This window comes from Micromesistius poutassou (genome assembly GCF_964030765.1).
Source record: "Micromesistius poutassou genome assembly, chromosome: 15".
Taxonomy (NCBI): Eukaryota; Metazoa; Chordata; class Actinopteri; order Gadiformes; family Gadidae; genus Micromesistius; species Micromesistius poutassou.
The window spans coordinates 9,231,764-9,259,504 of record NC_140285.1 but is presented as its reverse complement, the minus strand read 5'-3'; the positions used below and the strand labels follow the sequence as shown (position 1 = coordinate 9,259,504).

The 27,741-nt window shown below is 45.4% G+C and overlaps 3 protein-coding genes across 3 annotated transcripts; all 3 read right to left on the bottom strand.

Moving 5' to 3' along the window:
* Positions 1–7,127: 7,127 nt before the first annotated feature.
* LOC311359786 (extracellular matrix protein 2) lies at positions 7,128–15,366 on the bottom strand (the record flags this gene model as incomplete). The annotated part of the gene is made up of 10 exons (XM_084479825.1): positions 15,236–15,366; positions 14,775–14,947; positions 14,445–14,573; positions 14,014–14,104; positions 13,487–13,602; positions 12,329–12,464; positions 12,001–12,158; positions 11,771–11,910; positions 9,362–9,688; positions 7,128–7,308 (listed from the first exon to the last, which is right to left on the bottom strand). The coding sequence occupies exons 1-10, from the start codon at positions 15,318–15,320 to the stop codon at positions 7,128–7,130; spliced, it is 1,536 nt and encodes a 511-aa protein (XP_084335951.1). The 5' UTR covers positions 15,321–15,366.
* A 1,961-nt stretch (positions 15,367–17,327) lies between these two features.
* On the bottom strand, positions 17,328–24,108 carry tktb (transketolase b). The gene is made up of 14 exons (XM_084479131.1): positions 23,912–24,108; positions 22,235–22,352; positions 22,028–22,141; positions 21,834–21,931; positions 21,201–21,392; positions 20,718–20,845; positions 20,407–20,603; positions 19,985–20,149; positions 19,415–19,571; positions 19,075–19,205; positions 18,896–18,979; positions 18,699–18,795; positions 18,308–18,427; positions 17,328–18,089 (listed from the first exon to the last, which is right to left on the bottom strand). The coding sequence occupies exons 1-14, from the start codon at positions 24,016–24,018 to the stop codon at positions 17,917–17,919; spliced, it is 1,881 nt and encodes a 626-aa protein (XP_084335257.1). The 5' UTR covers positions 24,019–24,108; the 3' UTR covers positions 17,328–17,916.
* A 793-nt stretch (positions 24,109–24,901) lies between these two features.
* lrrc23 (leucine rich repeat containing 23) lies at positions 24,902–27,537 on the bottom strand. The gene is made up of 8 exons (XM_084480054.1): positions 27,166–27,537; positions 26,971–27,074; positions 26,737–26,857; positions 26,484–26,625; positions 26,276–26,406; positions 26,037–26,173; positions 25,118–25,322; positions 24,902–25,037 (listed from the first exon to the last, which is right to left on the bottom strand). The coding sequence occupies exons 1-8, from the start codon at positions 27,241–27,243 to the stop codon at positions 24,990–24,992; spliced, it is 966 nt and encodes a 321-aa protein (XP_084336180.1). The 5' UTR covers positions 27,244–27,537; the 3' UTR covers positions 24,902–24,989.
* Positions 27,538–27,741: the final 204 nt, after the last annotated feature.

Here is a 27,741-nt window from a genome sequence, read left to right as displayed (position 1 = left end):
AGACATCCAGCCCCCAGAAGATCGTAAACCAGCGTGTCTCTGTGCCACTGTGGACGATTCAGTCCAAACGAAGGAAAGCTACTGAGAGTTTGGCGTGGTGGGGGTGGTGGGGGGAGCGACACCATGAACTTCACAAGCAGCCTCCTTCTCTCTAAATTTGCATGCACACATGAGCGAGCACACGCATGCGAACGCGTGCACGCGTGCGCACACACACACACACACACACACACATGCACGCGCGCAGATACGCGCACACACACACACACACACACACACACACACACACACACACACACACACACACGTTCAAATTAAATTGCGCATCAATTTATCCATCCTACAGCAGTGCTTGGTTGGAAGTGAAACTTGCACCCCGAGGATATGGAATTGCGCATTCTCGACGTCCAACGTTTGACGAGTCGTTGAACGCCTCATCATGGATACACCTGGCTTCTGCTGCCGTCGGGTTCTTGGAAAGCATATTTTCTGTCATGTCGGGGGTGGACCGAATTACCGAAATGACGAACGAATGAAATAAAAGTAAAAAATAAACACATGATATTATCATAAACAGCTTTATTTAAGGACCTTACACAAACAAATGTAGACCTAAAGGGCAAATACATTTTTCTAGCCTATTTAGATTTTTTTACACCAATGCTAACCTCAAATTTGTTATCAGGGCAGGATAGAGCGCTCTCATCCATAGAGGCAGCAGGGTTCATCAGAGGTGACGGATGGGTATCCTAGCAATAAAACACACAGTTCTTTCATCTCTTGCTATTTTGATTCTAATGTCTCAAAACGACTGATGTCGATTTAAACTGCTCTTGTGTACCTGCATATTTGTGTCTAACCGTATCAGTCCCCCTCTCTCTCTCTCTCCTCTCTCTCTCTCTCTCTCTCTCTCTCGCTCCCCGCGGTTAGGTTGATTATGGTGTTGGGCTGTAACTGGAGGGCTTGGCATTCAAATTAAACTCTTTTTATCCTACGTGTGTCTAACCTAAAGTAAGTGTCTCCACAGATTAAAATGCCTATTCGTTAGTGTGCTAGGGTGCTACTTAAATGTGTGTGTGTGTGTGTGTGTGTGTGTGTGTGTATGTGTATGTGTATGTGTGTGTGTGTGTGTGTGTGTGTGTGTGTGTGTGTGTGTGTGTGTGTGGGTGTGTGTGTGTGTACAGGCATGTGTGTGTTCATGTGCAGGCGTGTATGTGTTTAGTGCATCCACGCAGACATGCATATGATACACATTGTGTGTGGGTCTACGGCTGTAAAAAAAAAATTAAAAAAAAGGAAAAATACTGCTTATATTTTTAAAGCACTATGTATAGTTATGTTGAACTGGACTTTTTTCCTGCACCTATTATCGTGCGTCGGACTGCTGAAGACAATATTCTGGAGGGTGGAGGATGGGAAGTCTCTTAAATATTCTAGAAAGAACTGAGATTCCTGAGCTCCTTTCACTGCAACCTGACCTTTTTGTTTTTCCAATGGGATCTGTCTCTTATTTAACTTATCCCTCATGTGCTACCTCTATCTCGCTCTCCCTCCTCTCCTCCTTCTCTTCCTCCTTTCTCGTCCTCTTGCTCCTTTTCCCTCTTCTCCTCCTCTTCATCATCCTCCTCTTCCTCCCTTCCTCTTCTCTTCTCCTCATCCTCTTTACCTCCCCCTCTCTCCTCCTCTCATCCTCCTCTCCTCATCTTTCTGTCTTCTCCTCCCTCATCTCATTCACCTCCTCCTCTCCTCCACCCCTCTTTTCAACTATCTCCTTCTCCTCCCTCATCTCCTCCACCTCTCCCCCCCTCTTCTCATCCTCATCTCCTCCATCTCTCTCCTCTCCTCCCCCCTTCTTCTCCTGCTCATCCTCCTTCTGATCTCCAAACTAACTCCTTTACTTATTTTGATTGGTCATTGTTATACCCCCCCCCCCCCCCCCCCACCCCACAAGTCCTGCTCTGTGTGTGTCTGGTGCTTTTATTTGATCAGCCAGTGCGCTGTTCTTCCAATAACAAACACAGGAAGTGGCTGTCGCCAGGGGTGACAGCAACTATCTGGGTGAATAAAAGTGTGAGGGCTCTCCATTACGGCTCAAGCTACAACCAATAGGTCGCGGCTTGGGTCTCTTTCTGGGTATATGACTTTTAGTGAATGTGAAGCCAATGTTTTAGCCTCACAAATAAGACATTGCCGGACAAGGGACATTTGTTTTAACATAACATGGACTGTAGCAAAGGTCTGTGCTAACATAGATGGGCTCCTCCAAACATAGACGTAGGGTGGTGACGTTAAACCTGTTTCATTGTTAACGTTGTAGTTAATGAACATTGCAGTTCACTGTGCAGATGGCTGGTTCAACCTATGCACACTGATTACAAAGGGAACAGGAAACAGGTGTGCAGCCTCACCCAGCCCCAGAGTCCAATCAATCAGACTCTACCAGGTGAGGCTGCTTAAACCAGCCATCGTCCACACACACTCCCACATGGACCCTATATTGAAAGATATAAGAAGATACATGTGTATAATGCAGTCAAGAGTGTGAAACATCTGTATCCCTTTGGCCCCACTCAGATAGAAGGATAAATTAGCAACCCATTTGTGAAGACAAGAACAGGTGCACTTAGGGAACTGCATGTATGTGCAAGTTCAGCTGCGGAGATGTGCACACAGTGGTTTCTTAGACCCCTCGTGTGCCGCTTCTGCTGCTGTCTCTATACAGGACTGTGCAATTATAGCGACTGCGCCATATGTGCATGACTGCTCTTGGGAGAATCTAACGTGTGATTACACGTCCGTGGAGGGAAAGTGAAGAGCACGCGTGACGATTGTGTGCGTTCCTTTGTGTTTGTTTTGTTTGTTTGTTTCTGAATCGTGGGCCATCATTCCGTTCTACTTTCCACAACCACTTTGTTTGTTTATTATCTTGGTTCATTTCTGCTCCGTTTTCCCCCTGTCCACCTCCTTACCCCCTCTCCTCTCTCTCTCTCTCTCTCTCTCTCTCTCTCTCTCTCTCTCTCTCTCTCTCTCTCTCTCTCTCTCCCCCTCCCTTCCTCCCCCGTCACTATATAAAATAAAAAAATATATATAAAACAATATAAAAAGCAACCCTTTTTCTGCCCTATATCTCCTCAGCGTATACCTGAGGAGATATATTGTGTTCATATGCAATGAACTGCCCAGAAAAGACATCCTCTTTCTCATCTGAAGAATTGCATCAGGTCCAGTCTGCTATGAAATGAGATAAGTGTTATTTTGACTCCAGTATGGATGTGGCTGCACCACTATAGGCCTGAGGGAGGGTGGTATTTGCACATGTGTGTGTGTGTGTGTGTGTGTGTGTGTGTTTACACATGTGCAAATACTACAAGCACATATTCCAATGTGTATAGTGGCCCTTAAACACACATATATACTTAAATACACACATACATACAAACAGCCTAACATATGCAAAACACAAATGCTTAAATTAAACACAAAGACACATACACACCCCAACATATGCAGTAAGACATTGACACAAACTCTGAAATAAAACACATAAACATGCGGACACACATGCCCACTCACACACATACCCACACACACACACACACATTTCAGTTCAGTTCATTTCTGCTCCGTTTCCCCCCTGTCCACCTCCTTACCCTCTCTCTCTCTCTCTCTCTCTCTCTCTCTCTCTCTCTCTCTCTCTCTCTCTCTCTCTCTCTCTCTCTCTCTCTCTCTCTCTCTCTCTCTCTCTCTCTCCCCCTCCCTTCCTCCCCCGTCACTATATAAAATAAAAAAATATATATAAAACAATATAAAAAGCAACCCTTTTTCTGCCCTATATCTCCTCAGCATATACCTGAGGAGATATATTGTGTTCATATGCAATGAACTGCCCAGAAAAGACATCCTCTTTCTCATCTGAAGAATTGCATCAGGTCCAGTCTGCTATGAAATGAGATAAGTGTTATTTTGACTCCAGTATGGATGTGGCTGCACCACTATAGGCCTGAGGGAGGGTGGTATTTGTACATGTGTGAGTGTGTGTGTGTGTGTGTGTGTGTGTGTGTGTGTGTGTGTGTGTGTGTGTGTGTGTGTGTGTGTGTGTGTGTACACACACACATGTGCAAATACTACAAGCACATATTCCAATGTGTATAGTGGCCCTTAAACACATATATACTTAAATACACACATACATACATACAGCCTAACATATGCAGTAACACAAATGCTTGAATTAAACACAAAGACACATACACACCCCAACATATGCAGTAAGACATTGACACAAACTCTGAAATAAAACACATAAACATGCGGACACACATGCCCACTCACACACATACCCACACACACACACACACACACACACACACACACACACACACACACACACACACACATATATACACTCACACACATGCCCACTCACACACACACACACACACGCCTACTCGCACACAAGGCGACTGACACACATGCAAAGACCATTAAGACCCATACCAATAGACTGATCGCTCCTGCGAGCTTCCAACCACATCACACAGAGAGAGAGAGAGAGAGAACTAGGCAAACAGCCTTGCGCCGAAGAATGGAGCATTGTCTCAAAGTGTTGGGTAAGAGGCACGGGGAAATAAAGGAGGGTGCAGCAGGGGGTACGTGGAGAGAGAAGCGCAGAGCGGGAGTGCGGGGACGGATGTGCTGAAGAGAACCAAAGAGGCTGGGGGGAACATTGGGAGACGTGGAGTCAGTGTGAAAACGTCTGGCAGGACCCCGCAGCCCCCCCCCCCACCCCCGTCTCAGAGAGATTTCTGAACGCACTCCAGCTCCCTCTCCTCCGCTCACCCACTCTCCCCCTTCCATCTCTTTAGCTCCCTCCCTTAGCTCTCCCTCTCGTTCTCTCTTCCTCCCCCTCTCCGTCCCTTCTCCCTCTCTTCTTCTTCTCTCTCCCTTCCTCCCTCTCCCTTCCTCCTCCCTCTCTTCTCTTCCTCCCCTCTCTATCCACTTTATCTCAGCTTAACCCAAGGCTAACCCTCTGGTCCTCTTTGTGCTTTTTAACTGACTGGACTTGCAGCGTTGTGAGCATTGCATTGTAAACAGTTTACATTATATACAGGATGCTATCCTTACCTGGGTGGTTGTCTCTCCTGAGCAATCACTGGGTTAAATGGTTCATGGGAATGTCTAACCATGGCCCTCTTGACTCTATTCTCTGCATCCCATCAACCTCCTGCCTGCTGTTTCCATGTCACTCAGCCAAATCATCACATTTACCCAACCTAACTGCTGTGCACCACACACACTGTAATCATCATCCCATACACATAGACACACACACACACACACACACACCACATACAGCCTTGCACATAAACACATGAATGCAGAAACAGACATTCTCACACACACACACACACATACACACACACCTACACACATATACACACTTAGACACAAGCACCCATACATGCAAGCCCACACAGCATAACACAAACAAAAAACACACAAATACAAACACACAACTGCACACATAACCCATCTATGAATGACACTCCTGTCTTAGTTACTTACTGATTTAGTAGATGACTTGAATAATTTCTCATTCTATTAGTCCTTACTGATTTAGATGACATGAATATCTTCTATTAGTCCTGACTGATTTACTAGATGACTTAAATAGTCTCTCATTCTATGAGTCCTTCCTGATTTACTAGAAACTTAAAAAGTCTCTCATTCTATGAGTATTTAATGATTTACTAGATTACTTAAATAGTTTCTAGTTTCTTATATTACTCCTTGCTGATTTAGATTACTGAAATAGTCTCTCATTATATTAGTTTTACTCATTAAGTAGATGACTTGGCAGTTTAATTAAGTCTTGTTCCTTGTCTTAAAATCCTGTGTTGTCAGCCATTTGCACATCCTGTTACTCATTTATTTACCCAGACATCCAGACACTTATCCACAAAAATGTCCCAGGAGTTCCACCTCCACATGCCCAAAAACCACCTCCACATCCCCAGAAAACCACCTCCACATACCCCAAAAAACCACCTCCACATACCCCAAAAAACCACCTCCACATACCCCAAAAAACCACCTCCACATGTGCTGGACCAAACAGCCCTCCAGTACTCATTTGCCATCATATAGGAGAGTTACACAGCTTGAGAGTAAAGCTGGGATTTATTTTAGTGAAATGGACTGTGCTTTACAACAGGTGATATTTTAAATATAAGCGATCATATTGTCTGATTTGACAATCAGAACTAAAAAAGGGACGGTAATATTGAACAATAATTTTCTTTCTTTTAAAAATCCAATTGTTAGGGTACAAATACAGAAGCATGAAATGCAAAGAGAGAAGGAAGTGCATTCTAATTTGATTCTGGATAGGAGACAGATGTGAAAGCATCAGTATATATACATTAACAAGAAGCACTTTGAATGGTTGTGTTATAAATAAACCTGCGTTGCCAAAAGAATGCTAAAACACGCTTCTTGCACACATTCATTGCAGAGTATGTTAACATTACATGTGTCTTGACTGACACCTATGCACATGTCTGCACACACAAACACATCACTTATTCTTGAGAAATGGAACAAGGTAAGCCGACCAGAGGAACGTAGAGCTCAGAGTAGAACATTGGATGATGAAGAAGAGATTCTGTTGCTGTTTATCAGAACAGGGAGATTTTGGGGTTGTTTCAATTGTTGTGCACTAAGCTAGTTGACATACACAACTCACAGAAATTGTGTTTCAATAGAGGGAGGACCGGATGCCAACCCAATCATAGTCAGGATCTACCCACAGACTACGTCACTAAGATCGCCATTCGGTGGAGGGGGTTGCATTTATTTCCAGTTTATCTTGGGCATTTCGGGAAAAATGTGTTCAATATGACTTGGTGCATTACGTGGCTGGAAGGCGATGTGTGTCGGCAGTCGAGCAAACATCGGCCGCCCCCCCCCCCCCCCCCCCCCCCCCCTGTCCCTCTCACTACCATTATTAGGGCTCTCCAAAACACAACTGTCTTGTCCCAGATCTCAATAATCCATGACATACATGTATGCAGACTCACAGATACAGAAGCACGTCTCAGCATCCTTAAGGTAGTGACACACTGAGCCTATAAGAGGTCTGGCGTGGGGGCCCTCTGTGGCTGCAGGACCAGCCCCTGGGGGTCCGGGAGGCAGGAGAAGGCCTTGGGGGGGAGGCGGTCCTCCCTCAGCAGGTTGTTCTCCAGGTGGAGCGAGGTCAGGCTGGAGCCCGAGTTACGCGGAGGACACAGTGACCACCGCTTCACCATCCTGGGGGTTACACGACCACATGTGCACCACTTTATATATGCACGACACCGCTCAGCAACACGTGACCGGGATATACACACATACAACTGGCTCAACAACACGACATCAGTGGTGTAGTCTACGTGATACGCAGGTATACGCCGTATACCCATTAAGAAAGCTCCAGCATTTCCGTATGCCCACTTAGAAATGCGCAATGACACGTATCAATTTCGATGAAATCGGCGGAAATTCTGTTAATTTTATGAATGAAAGTATGACAGTTCTGTCACAGAACGTACATACTTTAATTCATAAATTCAACCTGTGCGCTGTCAACCTCAGCTCGACTATTATATCATGAATTAACTCTCCTTACTACTGGCGTGCAGGTTTGAGTGACAAGTCTGATGGCCCTCCCTTGCCCCTAATTACTATTGGACAGGCTATTGTTTTTACTATATACTATTGTACCTAGCTTCTAGGCATATAAACGGTGGTCCCCACAGACAAACGCCCAATATATAGAACAATCATATTTCCAATCAATCATTTTAGCGCACGTGGAACAAGAAATAAACGTTTAAGCTTGACATTGTGTTTCTAGTTTAAATATTGACGTTGTGCTCTGCGACGTCCGCAATGGTTAGCTTTGTGATAGCCACGCTTGTGGCGGATTCCAAGTGTCATTGATAATAACAATAACAATAATACGTCTTAGAACAGTTGCTGATATGTTTTATTTATCTTAATTTATTATTTATGTATTTTTGTATGGGAAACATAGCCTACATGTTTTTATTTAGTATTTTCGCATTTATTGTTTCTTATATAGGGTATTTTATTTTATTGAGTTGTAATTGTTTGACAAATTACCAAGTCTTTTTCTTGTCTCTAAAACTCTAAAACTTTATTGCACAGGACAGACTCAAGTATCCCGTCGTCGTTTCCTTCTCACATTAGTATCGCGCCAGGCTGGTGACATATACAGTAATACAGTGTTTATATAGCCAACAAGTATTTATTTATTGATTCTTTATAGTTTATTTGATGCTAGTGCCTAATGGTGATTTTAATTTGACTGTTTAATGTCCTAGAAACTGATGACAATATCGAGTGTTGAATAATCTCAATGACTTATGGCGGTTGTAGGCTACTGTATGCGACAGTGAGTGTGGTGGTGGTAGGACGGGTGTAGAAGAGGCTAGGAGGGAATCACAGTATACCCACTACAAAAAACTAGACTACACCACTGCACGACATGTACGCAACACCACTAGCTCAACCCCATGCTATATGCGCAACACGACTATCTCAAAAACTTGATATATGCGGGAACACAACTAGCTCAGCACATGATGTATACACAACACAACTAGCTCACGAAAAAATGGTATGTGAGTGAAACTGGCTAACTAGTTTCATTAGCATCATCATATGACTTGTGTCTTATGCTCAGACAGAGCTGTAATACTACTCCAAGATGTATTACCATTTGCACGGTTCGGATTAGTTTTATCTCTCTGAAATTCCCCTCAAAATGAGAGCATTATGGTGCATCTCTATCTGCATTTCTTTCTTATTTATATTTTGTAGTAACATGTTCTGTAGAATACGTGAAATAGTGCACCTGGATGAGAGTGTTTTAGATATTCTGGGCATAAGGCCAAGTCCAGCTCGGTGATTGAGTCATTAGCCTGAGATTATGTGCGCAGAGCCCTAATTGGGCCCTTGTTTCCCAGGCATGAGGGAAACAGTGGTCCTTTTATATTGCATATATTTTGGGCTCTGTGCAGTTCTGACTCCGCAAAAATCTGATTTTATCACATAAATAGGCCGGAATATTAAGTTACAGTGTATTCGTTTTTTTACAGACAAAAAGGCTTTGTGGGGAATCATTGTATTTGTTTGTGTCCTAGGCCCTAGGCACCAAAGACAGGACTTCATTTACTGAGTTGGCTGTGGTTCTGCAGTTCGTCTTTTCCAAGTCTACTGGATTAGGCCCAAGTCTACATAATCCAATAATTTTAGCCTAGCATGGCTCAGAAGGGGGCTAGCTTAGCCCAGTTCCTACCTGATGTGGTTGCCATCCAGCCGCAGGGCCTGGAGGTTTTTAAACTGCCGAATGCTGAGCGGCACCACCGTGAGCCCGTTGTCGTCTAGGTGGAGCTCAGTCAGCGAGCGGTACGCTCCCACAAAGGAGACGTGCGCGACACCCGTATCGCCCAGCGCGTTGTGGGACAGACGCAGTGTGCGGAGGCCAGGTCGTAGGTGGCGGAATGAGAAGGCAGGGACGTGACGTATGGCGTTGTGCTGCATGGTCAGATGCAGAAGGGAGCGGGGCAGGTTCTCGGGTATCGAACCCAGGTGGTTAAAAGACAAATCCAGTGATTCCAGGGCACTGGAAAACATGAAAACATAGAAGGATCACATGTTGAGACCCAGATAAAGATTGACAATATGTCTCCAAGTGCACAGAGCAAAGATCCAGCTCCGTTGCATAATGTGGTCGGAACTCATTAGGATCTTGGTGTGGTTATTGTGCTTCAACATGTGGTGCCTCGTCAATATCGTTTAGATTTTATAATGTGACACCACTTGTACAAAATGTGATGTGGATTAGTGCAGCCCAGCCTGGGGGGGCTGGTGGGGGGTGGACGAGGGTGGATTGAGGTGCCAACAAGGCACAGCGAGAGTACAAGCCTTGGGAGATCGCAAGCAAGTAGGGAAGGAAATGTGATATTTAAATAAAAGGGAATTGGAAGTGATGATGGTTATTTGGTATTACTCAGAAGCCAAGAAAACATCAGGTTTTTGAGTGAGCGAGTGCAGGAACTGGCGAGAAGTTAGTTTAAATTGTTGGAGCGTGCGGTAGAGCTCTGGGGATGCCCACGAGGTGCCAGGCAGCTGCTGTTGGTTAGAGAACACAGCAGGGCAGGACACTCTAGTCCAAACCCTGGTGGTTCTCTGCACACGTACAAATATACCCACACACACACACACACACACACACACACACACACACACACACACACACACCGATCCAATTAGTACTCAGGGACAAATGACGCCAATGAACTCACAGTGCAATAAGATGGAGGCCCACCGCTGGGAGTAAGGAGAGGTTATGAAGTGAACATTAAGCATTAAAGTTAAGAGTTAACGAGTTTGTATAGAAAGTGTAGAATGCGATTGGCTGATGTTTAATCCCCTCTGTCGCACCTCATACAGTCACTTAATGAGCTGTATATAGCCTTTCGCACAGAGGAAGTCTGGAGTCTGATATATAATAATAATTCACTACTCATAAGGCTTTACTTTATAGACACGCTTTGGCCATAAAGACACGAATGTTGCACTCGTGGCTCATTAAACAAGTAATTTAGTTGATGGTTCAAAACTACAGGATTTGTTCTCCTAGTGTGGCATACAATTTGTATAAGCAAGATGTAACCAAAACACGTACACGTTTTTGTTTAAAGAATAGAATAGTGCAATTATGGATTTCGATTTTGTACTAAAACACATGTGTGTATTAAATTATGAATAGTAATTGATCATATTCTAACATACCGGTATTTGTTTTATTCGATGTGTGTGTTTGTGTGTGTATGTAGGTGTGCATCTGTGTGTGTGTGTGTGTGTGCGTATGTATGTTTGTTTGTGTTTGCGTGTGTGCATACAAGTCACGTGCAGACATGTACACATGTACACAAGTATATTCACTAATACCCTACAAACATGACATGCACACCTGTCCTCCATACATCCATACATTCATAGTCGACATACCAACAAAGACATGAAGATACCGACATAGAAAAGGACGGACAGCTATAAAAACTTGGTAATATTGGATTTGAGTTAACAAAACTACACAGGGAATCCAACCCAAGTGGCACTATTGAGTTAATCTAATTACAGGTTTGATGTCCTGCGAAGCACATTGTGACCATGTGACTGGCCCTGGGCCCCTTAGGGTCTTGTTGGTGTCTATTTAGCCTTTCCCGTCCTGTCTGCTCATCAAATGTGTGAATTGAGTGTGTTGGATTGAAGTCACGCTTTAAGTGTTTGCTACTTTAATCGAAATCTACGGTCTCCTCAAGCTCTTTTAAACTTCTACGCATAAGGCATTGTCAAATGCTTTGGATGAAAGTGTCAATAGTTATACAAGTTATAAGATGATAGCTATGTACCAGTAACCATCAGTCACTACCATGCCTGTACACCTTGAAACTTTTGCTGTGGCTCTCAAGGAGACAAATTCCCCTGTCAATTCTCAAAGAGAAAAATAAGATGTGTTTGAACACAAAGTACCCCCTCTGCTGACCGGTGGAGGGATAGCAGGACCAGGACCAGCAGGGGAAAATGATGGTTGGGTGGGTGGACGGACGGACGGATGGATGTATAGCTCAATGGATGGAGAGATAATAGATAAAAGGCTGGATCAACATTTCGTCAATAGTATTGAATGGAGACTTACGTGAGTTTGATCCAGGCTCTACTAGCGATAGCTTCATCGCGTAGCTGGTTACGACTCAGGTCCAGCGTTTTTAAATGTACACACGCACTCAGGGCCTCTGTCGATACTCCCTCAAGGAGATTGTTGCTGAGGCCAAGAACCTTCAGAAACACACACAGACGATGCACAGCAGGTTAGAGACGGTGTGTATAGGGAGGGACACAGAGGAGAGGGATGACCATCGGACTGACCTGTAGTGTGTTGGGCAGGCCCCGGGGAATGGAGTTCAGACGGTTTCCGTCCAGATGCAACTCCCGGACGCTCTCTAGCGCTTCGAACGCTGAGGGAGACACAGTGCTGTCGTCCAGGGAATTGTCCCGCAACTCAAGAGTAACTAGATTCCCCAAACCTAGACGTATAGGGGTCAGAATAGAACAGAAATACAGATATGATACCCCTGATCAGTTTCTTCAATCAGTTTCAGTATCTTCTATCATTCTTCCACTCATGACAATGACACGATATACAAACAATAAGCGCAAACACGCACACGCAGACACCCACACCCACACGCAGTACCAGTAAAGGAGTGAGGGGCGAGAGCGCTCAGCATGTTCCGGTTCATCTTCAGCTCCACCAGTGAGGGCGGCAGGGCGGCCGGTACCCTGGAGATCTGGTTCCCGTCCAGGTTCAGCTTCCTCAGAGAGGTCAGGTTCTGAGACACGCAACACAGCATGGCCGACAATTCAAAGGAAAGTAAGACACAGATGCAAAGGGAATGTTTTCCAGTCCGTTCGCACTTGGAAACACCAGAATCGCCACGACTGAGTCATGTGATTTCTCCGGACTACAGAGTGATAAACCAATGTCTTTCTTTGACCATCAATCCAGTATTTTGGGGTAATTGTTTTATTATACGTGTGCCTTTATTGGCTTCTGGTGTGGTGCCTGTGTGCCACGTAAAAGCCGTTTGGCCAGATCTCAATCGGTATGCCTCCATCCAGTTCACCAGCCCTCTGTCATTACTCGGAAATGAGCACACCATTAAAAGACAAAATATACATATATTCATTTTTCTTAAAATAATTCCCCTTTTTGATCTCGGGCCCATTGGCTACAGCTGTGTCCCCCCAGGGCCAGCGCAGCCAATGGCCGGGAGAGCAGCTGATTTGAGAGTGTGGGTGAGGATCTGCGGTGGGAGTCTGGATTTGGCCCTTGTGGTCTGAGGGCCCCTGTGGTCATCCTCAGTCTGCCAGCATGGGGACATTCTTAGCAAGGATTTCCTAAACTGGGCTCACAGAGCTGCTATGGAAATCACACATAAAATACAGCACTTTTTTATTGCCCTATTTAGAATGAATGCAATCTAATGAATGGGCATATCTTTATATGTATATATGTTTTTATTATCACGTGTAACGCCATCAAATCCTGGGCTGGTTGGTTTCCCCATAAAGTTTTGTAAAGAAAAATCGAAAACCGTTTCAGAACCAGCACTGGCACCAGCTAGCCACGTTGTATGCATAAACCCACGCGGTTTCAAGTAGAATTGCAGACACAAACACATAAAATAAAGTAAACCCCCGGAAGAGAGAGAAAAACAAAGGCCACGCAGACTGAACATGAATATATAAATCGGACAAATGTGTTGGGACTGGCACAGGGAAGTCACTAGTTAGCGGTTTGACAAGAGGTTCAGTGCAATAAGCAGAGCAGGGTGGCAGGGCTGGATCTTACGGTCAGGGCATCCGGGCCGAGTGACTCATCCCCCAGCGTGTTGCTGCCCAGGTCCAGCGTCTCCAGCCCGGGGAGACCGGAGAGGGCTGCCGGAGCCACGTGGCTGATGTTGTTCTCTAGACGAACAACAGGGGGAGCCCGTCACGATGGGGTCGGCCTCATCATCACCATTATCATCATATGTCAATGCGTTAACTTGGGACAAGGATTTTCTGTTTTAGATATATATGTCATTAACACATAATTAATCTGCAGTCATCTTGCTTAAAGACGCCTACATTTTACATTTAAAACGCCTACGTTTTAAAAGGGAATTGGGGTTTAAACCCAGGACCCAAGCCACTATAGATAAATATTTATCCTGCCCCCACCTATGCCTACTTGCGAGTGCAGTACACCATGTGCAGTTGAAATATACATGACATATTGTATTTACTGTCATCCGCTGTGCATGTACATTCACACACACACACACACACACACACACACACACACACACACACACACACACACACACACACACACACCTGCCAGGTCTAGCTGCGTGACCTCCAGGTCAGAGATGATTGGCAGGTACGTCAGGCCCAGCCCCCTGCAGCTGATGATTCCATTGGTAGGCTGACATGCTTCAGGGAGAGAGCTATTGAAGCCTGCCAGAGTCATATTGGAGGGGACCTCAGTCCCTTCCTCCTCCTCTTCCTCCTCCTCCTCCTCCTCCTCCTCCTCCTCCTCTTCCTCCTCCTCCTGAATAGACCAGCCAAACATATCCTCATAAATAATACAAATACTTCTTAGTATGAACTGTAGTATGAATATGTCGCTCTGCCCTTTGTTTTCAGATCATCAAAAACCAAACCTCTTCTTCTTCCTCCTCCTCCTCTTCGTCATCATCATCATCGTCTTCATCGTCATCATCATCGTCTTCCTCTTCCTCTTCCTCTCCTTTCTTGTTGCCTACGTTTTGTTCTGCGTCCAGCAGCCTGTTTTTTTCTGTGTGAAGCTCCTTTAGTACAGACATCAGGGCCCCGGTTTGCTGATTTTTACTGTTGTGCCTCTTCCAGCCCGCTAGGGGTCGCCCCAGTCCCGCCTAGAATCACAAGAAAGAGTAACCAAGAGTCAAGGCGCTGACTTTATAGCTATGGTTTAAAAGCAGTGAGATATTTGATACATACAAACAGAAAATTAAACCACCAAACTCTTTAATAAGAATTTTACGTTTAAAAATACCCTCAGGCTGTTTTTTTTTTTTATCTCACAGACAATACTAATACAAGTGCTATTTCCTGACCAGTCTGTATGCAGTGGCCTCAACGGTAGCTGCGTGTCTCCTCATGCCCCAGGCTCCTCTCTTCCTCCTGCGCTCCTCCAGCTTTTGGAGGTCCATCCCAAGTGGTGCTCCTTCCTCCTTCTCCTCTGCCCCAGGGTGGGTACGGTCATGTCCACTCTTTTCTACATTCACAGCTGCCAATCAGAGAGAAACATTACACATTTCAATGACATACCCTTATTTGCCCGGTGAAATTCACCAGGTTAAAAAGAAAAAAAAAGCAATTCATTTAAACCCCATATGAATATTAGTTACAATAATTAATTTAATTCATTGATGTAATTGTTATATTATGTGCTATCAAATTAAATCAACACATTGACATAGTACACATTCAATGGATAGGTCATCAGAATCCCAGAGGGGCCCAGTGGGGTGCTGAAACACAAATGAAGCACCTGAACTTGATCAAATCAACGTACCGTTAGAAGGCGCTGCGGTTGACTGAAGACCGTCCCATACTCCAGGCATCACTAGGGGTAGGGGGGCCGCTTCTATTTCTAACATGTTGGGCCCGGATGGGCCGGCCGATCCATCCGTACGACGTACAGACACTACCAGAACGGCAAGCGCAAGGCAGCAGATCCGTGTCTTACACCCTGGCACCAACATTGGAGCCTTGTGAATACAAGGACTTGGTTTGAAATGAGACGGTTAATAAAGTCAAAGTATGGATTTATGAGTTTTCTCCTTTAGACAGCACCTGCCCGGCTGAAAGGCATCTGAAAATAGAGAGAACACAGAAATCTTGGAAAGAGTAAGTAGGAGGTAGCAAGGTTAGAAAGGAAAAAAAAATGACATTGTAAACACAAGCTTCCACAAGGCCACACCTCTTCCCCCCCGCCCGTTACACTGTATGGAAGAACCCAGCATGAGGGTGGAGGCGATGGGGTGGGGGGGTGTAGAGGTGTTGAGGTGTATTCACATTGACACAAGAGCGGTCAAGGTAGGAGCTGTCTCAAACACAATAGTGCTCATGACATACGCTTGTCAGACTGTAGACAGGCACTCGGACATACCAACCAAGGTGGACTTTTTTTTTTGTGTTTACCTTCCTTGACCGCGGGTTCGACTGGGTGAGCACGACCCCGACCCTGCGGTGAGCAAGGCAGCCAGCTATGTAGACAGACACGCTCGCCTAGACAGCCGCAGTTCAAGCTGGAGTCTTCCTTGTTTGACTAGGGCCCTCGTTGGCATCTTTGTATGAAAAAAAGAAACAAATGGAAGATTCCTTGTGTGTATGAGTACACACTAGGAGCCGTGGTTTACGTACAGTAGCCACAGTGCGATGGAGACAGTTCAGTGTCCACACCCTGGGCCGGAGACACACTCTGAGTCAGCCCCCGACTGACAGAAGGGCATAACTGCTGTTCTCACTTTGGGTAGAAACTCAATTCACTGCCCACTCATGTGCCTGGCTGACCTTGTACACACATGTCTACAGCTGCTACAATTTCCATGTTGACATTGAGCCTTTTTACTCTGGGGTATTCTGGGGTTGGGTTTTGATGCGAACAACACAACTCTTAGTACTGCAAGTTAGCGTCGATGCTCAAAATAAACACATAATACATGGCTGTGCTGTGTTGACCGTTTTACACTCAACTCTGAAACACCCGGGTCCTGACCTGGATTCCCAAGGTAAACTGCAGCCACCCTGGTGATAAACCATAAACACTAAAAGCAGAACCAAAAGTCATTTAAATTGATTGTTACCCAGGAAGTATGAAGCCCACTTGTTCAACTATTAAGGAGAAGTGTAAGTGTCAAGTAAAAGTTTCAAGAAAAGGAACTACTTGTGTAATACAAAACACTAAGACTACACATCACTCACTGTCGTATTTTCTCCCTTTCTGGGCTGGACCTCCTCTTGCTTAATGACCCATAATCACACACACCCAAAATGGTGTTCTGCTAGCTCCTCCTGGTTTGGGTGCTGAGGTTCAGGATCTGTGGGACCTCCTGCAGGAGGCGCTACCTGAGGCTCAGGTCAGGGTCTGTGAGACCCCCTGCAGTTCAGTCAATGAGGCTAAATAAGGACATTTGTGAAGTGTGAATTTGTAAGGCCTACAGACTTCAATGGGATGAGGTCCTGGTGGAAAGTGAGCCATAACAAATTGACTAGTTGAAACCAGAAGGAAAAAGAATGGACAAGAGTTTGTGTTCTGTAGTCATGAGAGTCCCTTCTGTATCAGGCTTCCTCGCTGGCTAGTCACCAAGTTGGAGGCAAACCCGATATCCCCTTGCTGCAGGTTCACTACTGGTCTCAACCTCAGTTCAGGTTTCACTAAGTCAACATGACATTGCGAAAGGCTGGCTCTGATGCTTGCTGACATCATTTTAGGTTTAGTTAACCTAGGTTCCAGAAAAGGACCAGAATGGCTTTCTGGGAGAGCACCTTGACGAGCTCTGCTGCTGGTACAGTGCCACCGTGTTTTTTTATACAGACACTAGGATTCAAAATTCCTTTTTCCGCAGATTAAATATTTAGTATTGCATGCAAAAACTACTCAGTGAGGATTTTCTTTTTTATTTCGGTACACAGCACTGCAATCCAGATGACAGATGAAATTTTCACAACCATTAGTAACAGTTAAAGCAGTCAAGGGCATACAGCCACACATAAACAGCCCATAGTGCACCGTTGGTTCAGCTCTGCAAGGACTCTACCAAGTGATCAGCACTAAACCAAATGGAATGAACAGCAAGTGAATGGTGGAATGCCGAGTCTATTGTCAAGTAGAGCAGAACCTGGACAGAACAAAAACATGTGAATATACAAACGAGTGCACGGAAAATAAGTAGACGCCGCCAGCTGTAGGAAACCTCGGGTCAAGGTGGGTAACAGAATGATAAGAAAAGTTATCATGGATCTTAGCTAGGGCACTACAAATTAAAGCAGTTATTCCCTCCACTCTTGAATTACTGAAATCCACAAATGGTGGGTAGCAGATACTAGTAGTTACAGGCTGCACACGGTAGCCAACGCCACAAGGGGGTGTCAGAGTACGAGGCGAGGTCAAAAGGTTCTGCGAGAGTTTTAGCTGCTGGAAATCCGTGGATGAGGAATGCAGAAGTGCTGCGTGGGGAGGTCCTTCCTCCGCTAGTTGGCGTAGGTCTGGCGCACGGCCTGGGCGATGTGCTTGGCGCTGATCTTGAAGAGGTCCAGCAGCTCCTGGGGCTTCCCGCTGCGGGGCACGCCGCTCACCGCCATGCGGGTCACCACCACGCCGGGCTCCTCCCCCACCGCGGACAGCACCGCCTCGCCGAGACCACCTGGGAGAATGTGAGAGCGAATGAGAGAGAGTGGGGGGGGGGGCAACAATTCAGTAACAGCAGCTGGTGGGTGGAAGGAACCCAATAACTTAATATAATGGTGGTACTGTAAGTGTATGGGGTGTCTCACAAAACAGAGTTTGGATTACTAAAACACAGCCTTAATTTGAGGATACAGCCCCACAGTCAACCGGAAAACCAAAAACAAATGAGCGTACCCTCTTTGTAGTGGTCCTCCACGGTGATGATGCGGCCGCCTGTGGCCCTGGCGGCAGACAGGATGGTGGCAGCGTCCAGGGGCTTGATGGTGAACGGGTCAACCACACGGATGTTCTTCCCTGGAGGAGGAACAGTAGGAAAACCCAGCAGGTCAGAAAGATCATTCAGTAACCTAAGTTCACATGCCTAAAAATAGATTTAAGCTTTTACAGTGTCATGCTTTTTTCCCCTTTAAACTTTGTCATTTGATTACCAAGTTAAAAACAAGACCATCGTTTCAGGCCATGGTTATTTAAACATATACACCTGCATTAAGCCAAGCTTGCGATCGAGCGTTGGCGTAAACTGCAGTGTTTTGCCTACTGCCACTAGATGGCGTCAGGCACTTACCCTCTTTAGCCAGGATGTCGGCAGCTTCCAGCGCCTCGTGCAGAGTCACACCAGCTCCAATCACCGTCACCTGATCGTTGTCAGACTGGCGCACCACCTTTAGACAAACACGCACAACAGTCAAGTCGCCGTCACATCCACCCTGAGCCAATGTTAAAACTCCCGACATAAGCATGCAGTCTAAGTGTTCCACTTACCTTAGCCACGCCCACTTCAAACTTCTCTTCTGGGGTGTAGATGACCTTTGACTCTGGTCTGCTGGTGCGAATGAAACAGATTCCCTGCAAGACAAAGAGGCTCGACACATGAGAACAGGGGCCGCCACACACACCCCCCCCATCCAGAGAGATAGGCCGGCTGCCAGGGGAACACCCACCTTGGTGTTGGCAGCCAGCTCCACGGCCCGCTCTGCGGACACTGCGTCACTGGGGTAGAAGACGGTGCATGTGGGGATGGCACGGAACATGGCCAGGTCCTCCAGGGCCATCTGAGAGGGCCCATCCTCGCCTGGGGGACAAGCCCAACCATGGTTAGTGGACAAAGGGCTTTCAACAGACGCCCGGTCAAATGGGTCTTTGTTTACAGTAAACAATCCAAACCCTTCCATTATTGACATGTTCAGTTCTACGAAATACATCGCGTCGTCCCATCTCTAATAATAAGAGATGTAGTAGGAAAATGGTCCACTCTGGAAGTACCGTCTTTCTGAAGCTTACCTATGGAGACCCCGCAGTGGGAGCCCACCAGGTTGACATTGGACTGGGAGATGGCACCCATGCGGATCTGGTCGTATGCTCTGGAGAAGAAGGCTGCAAACGTGCTGGCAAACGCCACCGTGCGGTCTCTGGTGGCGCAGCCGATGGCCACACTGACCTGCAGACATATTTAAAGAAGGATTTTGCTCTCTATTCTGACGAGTAGATTTATAATTCCTTTAAATCGTAAATATTCCAAAATCTCTCAATGCCAAGTCATGTAAACACTACTGGGATTAACTGGGATTATGGTGACAGAGAATAATTAGCAACAGATTAAGACAAGCTGGAGCAGATTATGGTTGGTGTTTATAAAGAGGAACTGCAAGAAGGACCCGAACTTGCATAATGCTTTTCAGCAACTTTGTCTTTCACCACGATGTCAATGGCTGCGATTACAATGTATGCAATGTATTTTCCATAGCTCCATTATCTTTACAGACAGAAAAAGGCTTGTTACAGAAGGAACCAATTACACCTAGTGGCCTGAGCTGAGCCGGTAAAAGCATGCCTGCAGGGGGCTTCATTTACCAAGTTCTGCTCGGCGATGAAGCACTCGACGTAGCGCTCGGGGAAGGCCTTCTTGAAGGTCTCGGAGAAGGTGGAGTTCTTGGTGTCTCCGTCCATGGCCACCACCCTCTTGCTGGCCTCTCCCAGCTTGGCCAGCGCAATGCCGTACGCACGCCGGGTTGCAAACTGAGAACAGCAGGACAAGTCAAGTCGATATTACAAGGAAAAATGGGTTGCTTGGCCCATCAATAACAGGACTCTTTGACGATGATCTAATCTCAGCCGTTGGTAAGCGTATGCAGACGACCAAATGAGAAACTCTTGAGCTACAAAATGTTAGCTTTACTGATCATATTTTAAACACTTTTGTACAAAGGCAAATCTTCAGCCATGCAGAGACCGAGTTAAATTCAGCCCGGCATGGAAAGGAGCCCATGGGATACCTTGTCTCCAAGGTTGTAGGCTGGGGGTTTGGACAGGCAGATAGGAGCGAGGTCCGCTGCCGCCGTGTCCTCATTGGGCAGCTCGGCGACCATCTTCTTGTTGGGCACCTGGATCTGGTTCTGCAGCTCCTTCAGGAGCTCGTCCACACGGTCCTTGGGGATGGGTTTCCCGTGCCAGTTGTCCAGGTCCTCGATGTCTGGACCCAGGGAAAAGAGGAGGAACGTGTGAGCCCGGATCATACGAAGAAAGGAGGACATGCGTTAGGAGCCGCTACAGTGCGGTCCACTCCTTGTTCGTCCGGTGTGCCTACTTTTGAGTCCTTTGCCCTTGAAGGTCTTTGCCACGATGCAGGTGGGCTTGCCCTTGACCTGCTTTGCCTGCCAGAAGGCCTTGCACAGCTCCTCCACGTCATGGCCGTCCACGACGTACGTGTTCCACCTACACAGAGACATCAACATGGTAACTCATGCTACACCTAACAATAATGGTTAATCCAGAACAATGTGACCAATATTAGTTTCATATTTTTTTAATTCAATAAAATAGGGTGCCGTTAGCAAGATTTACAAGTTATAATTTCAGTGTCATTTGTTAGGAATGCCATAGCCATCCGTCCCCTAAATGTATGTTCTGAGAATTCTGTTTAGTTTATTAAAAAATAACCATGTCCCCTTTTTTTTTTTTACAGCTCTCGAATCTTAACACAGAAAGTTAAACGGTGATGAGAGATTCATAAGGAAGGTAAAAGGAGGAAGAGGAGATGGCGCCACTGCATCAAAATGTTGAAACTGACCCAAAGGCTTCACAGCGCTTGCGGTAGACATCCATGTCATGCTGCAGGGGCGCAGGCTCACTCTGGCCCAGACGGTTGATGTCCATCACAGCCACCAGGTTGTCCAGCTTGTAGTGAGAGGCGAAGGCCATTGCCTCCCACACAGAGCCCTCAGAGCACTCCCCATCACCCATCATGCAGTACACACGGTAGCTACAGGAAAATTACAGAAAAAAAATAAAAAAATAAAATAAGACCTTTTCTATAGTAAAGAAATGTACGCCCCACATCCAGGTACTACCCGTTGATCTTAGCAAATGCAGGTCATGAGCAGAAACATTTAATTGATGCATCATTAAGACAACTGCTGGATCCAATTAAGTAATTACACATGCAACCTGTGCTATAAAGTTCAAGTTTGGGTGGCAGAGAATTTGAGCTCGCCAAATGTTGCCAGGGGACTCTTGAGCCAGACGTTCTCCATTCAAGTGGAACATCCAGCCTTGTATAAAGAATGTGTCGAGGGGGTCCGTCATAAACTTTACTATATTGATATAAACTATTGAAGTTAACCAAAAGGTTGGGATTCACATGTAGATAGTACTTTAAGGAGTTTGAACCATAGGAAATATCCAGTTCTGAATAAAACCTCACCTGGACTTGTCAAAGTATTTCCCGGTGTAGGCCATCCCGCAGGAAGCCCCCAGGCCCTGGCCCAGGGAGCCAGTGGCCACGTCAACAAAGGCCAGTTTCTGGTGGACAAAAGGAGAAAAAGTTCATAAGACTGTCAAAAAAAAGATATACTATTGAAGCATAGAACTGGGGACTGGACATGGTTGAACGCTCACGGGTGTAGGGTGCCCCTCCAGTTCACAGTCGATCTTGCGCAGGTTCAGCAGGTCCGACTCCTTGACATAGTTGGCCTCTACCCAGGCGGCATAGAGGATGGGTGCAGCGTGGCCCTAGGAATAGATTGCGTTCCTTTAGTAAAAAAAAAACCATATGATTACCAACTACCAAACGGTGATTGTGGACGTCGTTGTGAACGTGCCAACCTTCGACATGACAAAACGGTCGTTGCACTGGTTGCGGGGGTCATCTGCTTTGTAGCGCATGGAGTGAAAGAACATGACCGACATGAGCTCGGCGGCGCTGCAGCACGAGGTCGGGTGGCTGGAGGAGGAAGGGGCAGAACTCAAGTTAGCAGTTTACTCTCCAAAGAAGAGCTGCCTTGTTAGAACACACCAACCCATGCGTTGCTGCAAACAAAAATCCACCTAATTATTCCTTCGTTGGCAACTAGTCTTGCAGGTACTGGCCAATAACAATTAGAAGATTCCAAGACGGCAAGATCAGTTTAACCAAATATAGTAAGCAATTGAATTTACACACATCTTGCACTTCATAGGCCTACATTAGAGTAGTTTGTTGTGAAAATGAATACATTGGCTTGAGTAACCTTTAATTGAACAAAAATGTATAAATGTTTCAAGAACATGCTGCTGGACTGTGGCAATACTAGGGGGTTCAATATTGAAATCAGACAGGTTTAGAAACATGCATTGGTTCATAACAGGTTAACTTCCCTATGTGGGTTAATCTGAAAGGTTCAATATTTCACCAACTGTGGGGACACACGAGGTCATCTTATTCAAACATTGAGTCAGTGTTAAAATGACATTCCAAAAACCATTCCACAATACTAGAGAGCGAGTGATATTTTACCCCTTGTCCTTCCCGGGAAGACAACATCCTGCTGACAAACAACATTATGTCACTCTTGGATGCCTATATTAATATGATTGTGCAACTATCCTATTGGTTTATGTGCAATGCAGTCCAAGGTGTAATTGTACATCACACATGGGTGAATGAGCAAAGTGATGACAGCAATCAGTTCCTCAGGTAAGACTTGAAAACACCTGTAGGAAAGACAAGAGCACCCAGCACATTTCCTGGTGAGCCGGTAGTAACTGTAGGTTTCAACAGTCCATTTCCTTGTCCTTTGTAAACACTAAGGAAGTACAATTTAAAAAAAACTGGTTTTCCAGGTGGCGTTGTCTAGTTTCATTTTGAGCTTACTATACATCCATGGTTTATCATTACCACTAGTTTTTCAAAATATTTTATCGAGCAGGTCACATGGAATATGGCGGATTGCAAAATAATGATTAAAATAAATATTCCCCTGCCGCTACAACTTTAAATGTCAACGTCAAGTGTACCACGGGACCCTCTAGTGAGCATGTGACTTGAGTTAGGAAGAAGAATAGTGATATACGACCATTTTATATTACGTTCTCTTTTAGAGTCACTTTTCTTTTTTAAGTGATACACTTCGTTCAAGTGTGTTTCTCATTACACGCATCAAAGTACAACAGCCATACTGAACACACCCACACAACGATGGTACGAGGAGCCTCGGCTCAATGAAACCAGAGTTCATTCGTTTTTTTTTTTTAATAAGTCGGAAAGTTGCAACGTAACAAATTGAAGATGAGGACATATGGCATTTTACTTTTAACCATTAATTGGATAGAGGCCATGCATACGTTTATGAGCCGCACGTGCCTTGAATGGCCCACGCGAGTACAGCGAGGTCTGCCCCTGCGTGCTCGCCGACCGACCCCATCGGCTACACAACACGTATTATGTAACACAGTGTTCTGGTTTCTGACTTCTAATGTCTGCTAACGAACGTCAATCATCATTGATCCTACGGAAGGAATTACCCGGAGTTCGAGGCGCATGTCGCCTTAATGGAGTGGATCCTCAGCTTGTTGGCGACGTCTTTCAGTCCCTGCAGAGTTTTCTCATCGGGTTTGTGGTAGCTAGCCATGGCTTTGCAATAGTCGAAGATGATTATCAATGTATTGAATCGTTTATTTTAACAACCGTGCTCATGCACCACGCCGTAGACAGCCGCTGGTAGTAGAGGTAGCGAAGAGGAGGACTTTTATGTCTTCCTCGGGAACCACTCCCACCTCGGTCAGTCATTGGTGGGATCGGAGCGACCGACGCGATCTCATGTGGCACAAGATAGCACAAAATGTACACCTTCATGGGTTACTTTACTTTATTTACGATCTGCTCCCTAAAGCATTGCATATCTATGATGTATAACATGTAAAACATCCACAAAAAAAAAATCTAGATAACCCAATAAATGTTACTGTAGGCCTACAGCTTCACTGTGTAGATGTATAAGTATACAGTAATAGTAAGTAAGTAATTAAAATAAGTTCTATTTATGGATAAAAGCAGGGGCTGCAACATGTAAATATTATGCATTAACACTTTGAGACAACTTGTAGCTAGACAATCTACCTAGATTAAATATTAACAACCAGATAACTGCCAGACGGTCATTGTCCCTTTAAGACGGTTGAGGTATTGGCTGGAGGGCAGCCAACAGGGAAATGCTGGTTGATTTTCGCCTTCTCATTCTTACTAAGGGATAATGGGATTACTCGCTATTAGCGAAATATTAAATATCCCTTTTAAACTCTTAGTCAATGAAATATTCTTGAATGGTTTTGTTATTTTCCGTACTTCTAAAAATAAAAGATTAGTTATCAACATGAAATGTATATTTTATTAAACATACAAAAATATTCATAATCTAAAATAATTGGACACCCTTTAGCTGTATAAAGTGTTTGTGTGTGTCTGTGTGTATGGGGGGGGGGGGGGGGGGGGGGGGGGGGGGGTATGCACTGGGCTCTTCTTTCCTCTTTTCACATTTACCAACATATCCACACACCAGTTCCATCATGGGAAGTTGACAAACACTTCCCCTTAATGTAGCCATCACGAAGAGTCCTCTGTCTCAGGTATTTCTTCTTCCACCGCAAGTTCCTAAAGTGTTGAGAACAGAAAAGTCAAACAAAAGCCACCAGTGGCCATTTCAGAAAATCCACCATGAATCGCTAGGTTACTTTGAGTCTCTCCCGTGCTTCCGCCCTCTCCTCTGAGGAGACCGGCTCCTTGTCCAGCCGCTCCAGGTGCATCAGACAGGTCAGCACCTCGACGCGGTAGTCCCCGGAGTCAGCCAGTGGATTATCTGAGAGAACCAGAGCTCGTAGTGTGCTCAGCAGAGGAACAAGACTCTGCAGGGCCTTCTGACTGGAGATCAGATTACCCCTGTAAGAGATAGGGTAAAACATAATGTATGTGAAAAAAATTGGGATTGAAGAGATTAGAAATAAGAGATACATTTTTAAAACAATAGAAGATTTGGGACATTGTGATTTGATACTGGGGGCCTGATAGTATAACAGTAAGGGGGTTTGATTCCCAGCCAAAAGGTACTTGGTTTAACCCCCTATGTATGCAGTCTACCCATCTGCTGTTGATTACGTGTAGGCCGATCTGAATTCCCTGCAACTCACTTTGGATCAGCGTCTGCTAAGTTACTGTAGGTGAAAACCATGCAATTCATGCTATAATTTCAGTGTCATTTGTTAGAAATGCCATAGCCATCCATCAGCTATTAGTGGTTGAAATGCTCTGTGAGAATATCTGTTCTAGTTGACAGTGTGCCTGCCTCTGTATGAGGCATTTTAGATTTTAGACTGCTCTGGCTCATTTCTGGCTAATCTGAGAATCTTATCTCTTCTCTGGTTGGTTCGAGGAATCCATCTTGCCTGTCAATCATCAGGTGCATGAACACTTCTGATTGACAGATAAATTAAGCGAGGGAGGGAGCAGAGAAGGAGGGGGCCTTTTTGGGGTAAACTTTTCTTCCTTCTCTCTTCACAGCAATCTTACAGTGTTAAGATTGATATTTCAAAGTGTTTTGATGAATTGGGATAGTTTTGCTGTAAACCCTGTTCTTTTGGGTCACCCGTCCTGTACCTGACATTGAGGTACTTCAGAGACGTCATCCTGGGGCTAATGCCTTCCAGGGTCTCCAGCTGGTTGTCTCGGAGGTGTAAGGTGGTGAGAAGCTCCAGTCTCTCCAGACCCTCCAGGCGCTTTATGACGTTCTGGGCCTGACAAGAACATGAGGAAGACATAGATCAGGCTTTAACAACTTCCTGACTTTGCACAGACAGATAACCATACGTATGAATGGTTCATTAAGGCCATATTACCAGATAAAGTTTCCGAAGGTTGGGAAGATAGATGCCATCGGTGGTGTCCAAGCGGTTGCCTCTCAGCTCTAGGATCACCAGGTTGGTCAGGTGACCATACTGTAGGCCGTGCACTCTCTGGATTCGGTTACCTTACACATAACAAGGACATTGTATTGTTATATTTTATTTATATGAAGGCATGGGGAATGATGATTGATTGACCAACCAATAAGATTGAGGTTCTCGAGGGCAGTTCCGCCCAGGCCCTCCATATCCTCCAACTGGTTCCTAGCCAAGCTCAACCATTGCAGGTAGGGAAACTGATCTAGAGGTAGCTTTTTGAAACTCGACACTGCATTATTATCAATCTAAATAGACGGAGAAAAAAGTCGAATTATACTCTTTTTCAGAGTTTTTTTTAATTTTGTAATGAGGGTTGACTGAATCATACAATTGGACGCATCACACACAATACTTGCCTTCAACCAAAGCAGCTGCGTCAATGATGTCAGGGAAGAAAGGTCAGTGAGGTGATTGTTGGACACATCAAGGAAACGCAGGTGTACATATTTGCGTAGGGCCTCTAGGTCTGATAGTTTCCTGTGGGACAGAGACCGACAGTGGGTATACAGACAACGGTGACTGCCTGGCTGCAAAGAAACCCCATGCTCTGTGCTGAAGAGTCGGCATTTTATTTGAGTCCATTATCTTACTTGTCGTTCAGGTCCAGTTTGACAAAGGCATGAGCTAGTCCGTTTCCTGTTCGGCACAGCAGTGAGAGGCCAGGCACAATGGTGTCGCGGGTCAAAGGGCCGACCTGACGATCAGAAGAGGAGAACTGTCTGCTGAGACTACATGGCACTCCTTCACTCCCTTGATGACTATGGAGATAATAATAATGACTGCACCTTGTCCTCAGGTGGCTCTGGCACTTCCTCTACGACTGGCTCTCCTTCGCCTTCAGACAGGGAATCGTCGTCCTCCATCCCAGATGCTCCCACTAAATAGGCTTTGTTTTTATGATCTTATCTCGTCGTGGACAAGTTCACACATTGACGATGACTTATTTGGTCCAAACAGAAAGTCGTAAGATAGTCAAGTGATTCCGGTTGGACGACATTATGTGTATATGCAAGTCGTTATTTCAAACCCGTTCATTACTTACCAGAGTACTGGTGTTTGTAGCTAGTGTTGTAACACTAGCGAGCCCCGTTCCATTAGCGGCTCTGGCTTCTGGGCCCGCGTTTGTTGTCGTAACCATAGCAACGTTTAACGTTCATGTACACATAGGCGGACGATGAGCTCGGAATCGCAGCCACAGCCTTATCGATTTAAATACAATCAACCACTATAACATAAAATACATAAAACAGACTATAGAGGAATTCATCATTTTTTACTTTCCTCCTGCAATCAAGCTGTAAAGTGGAAAATGTTATTACTTTTCTTTACATAGGATGTTGACAACATTTTTGTCCATAAAT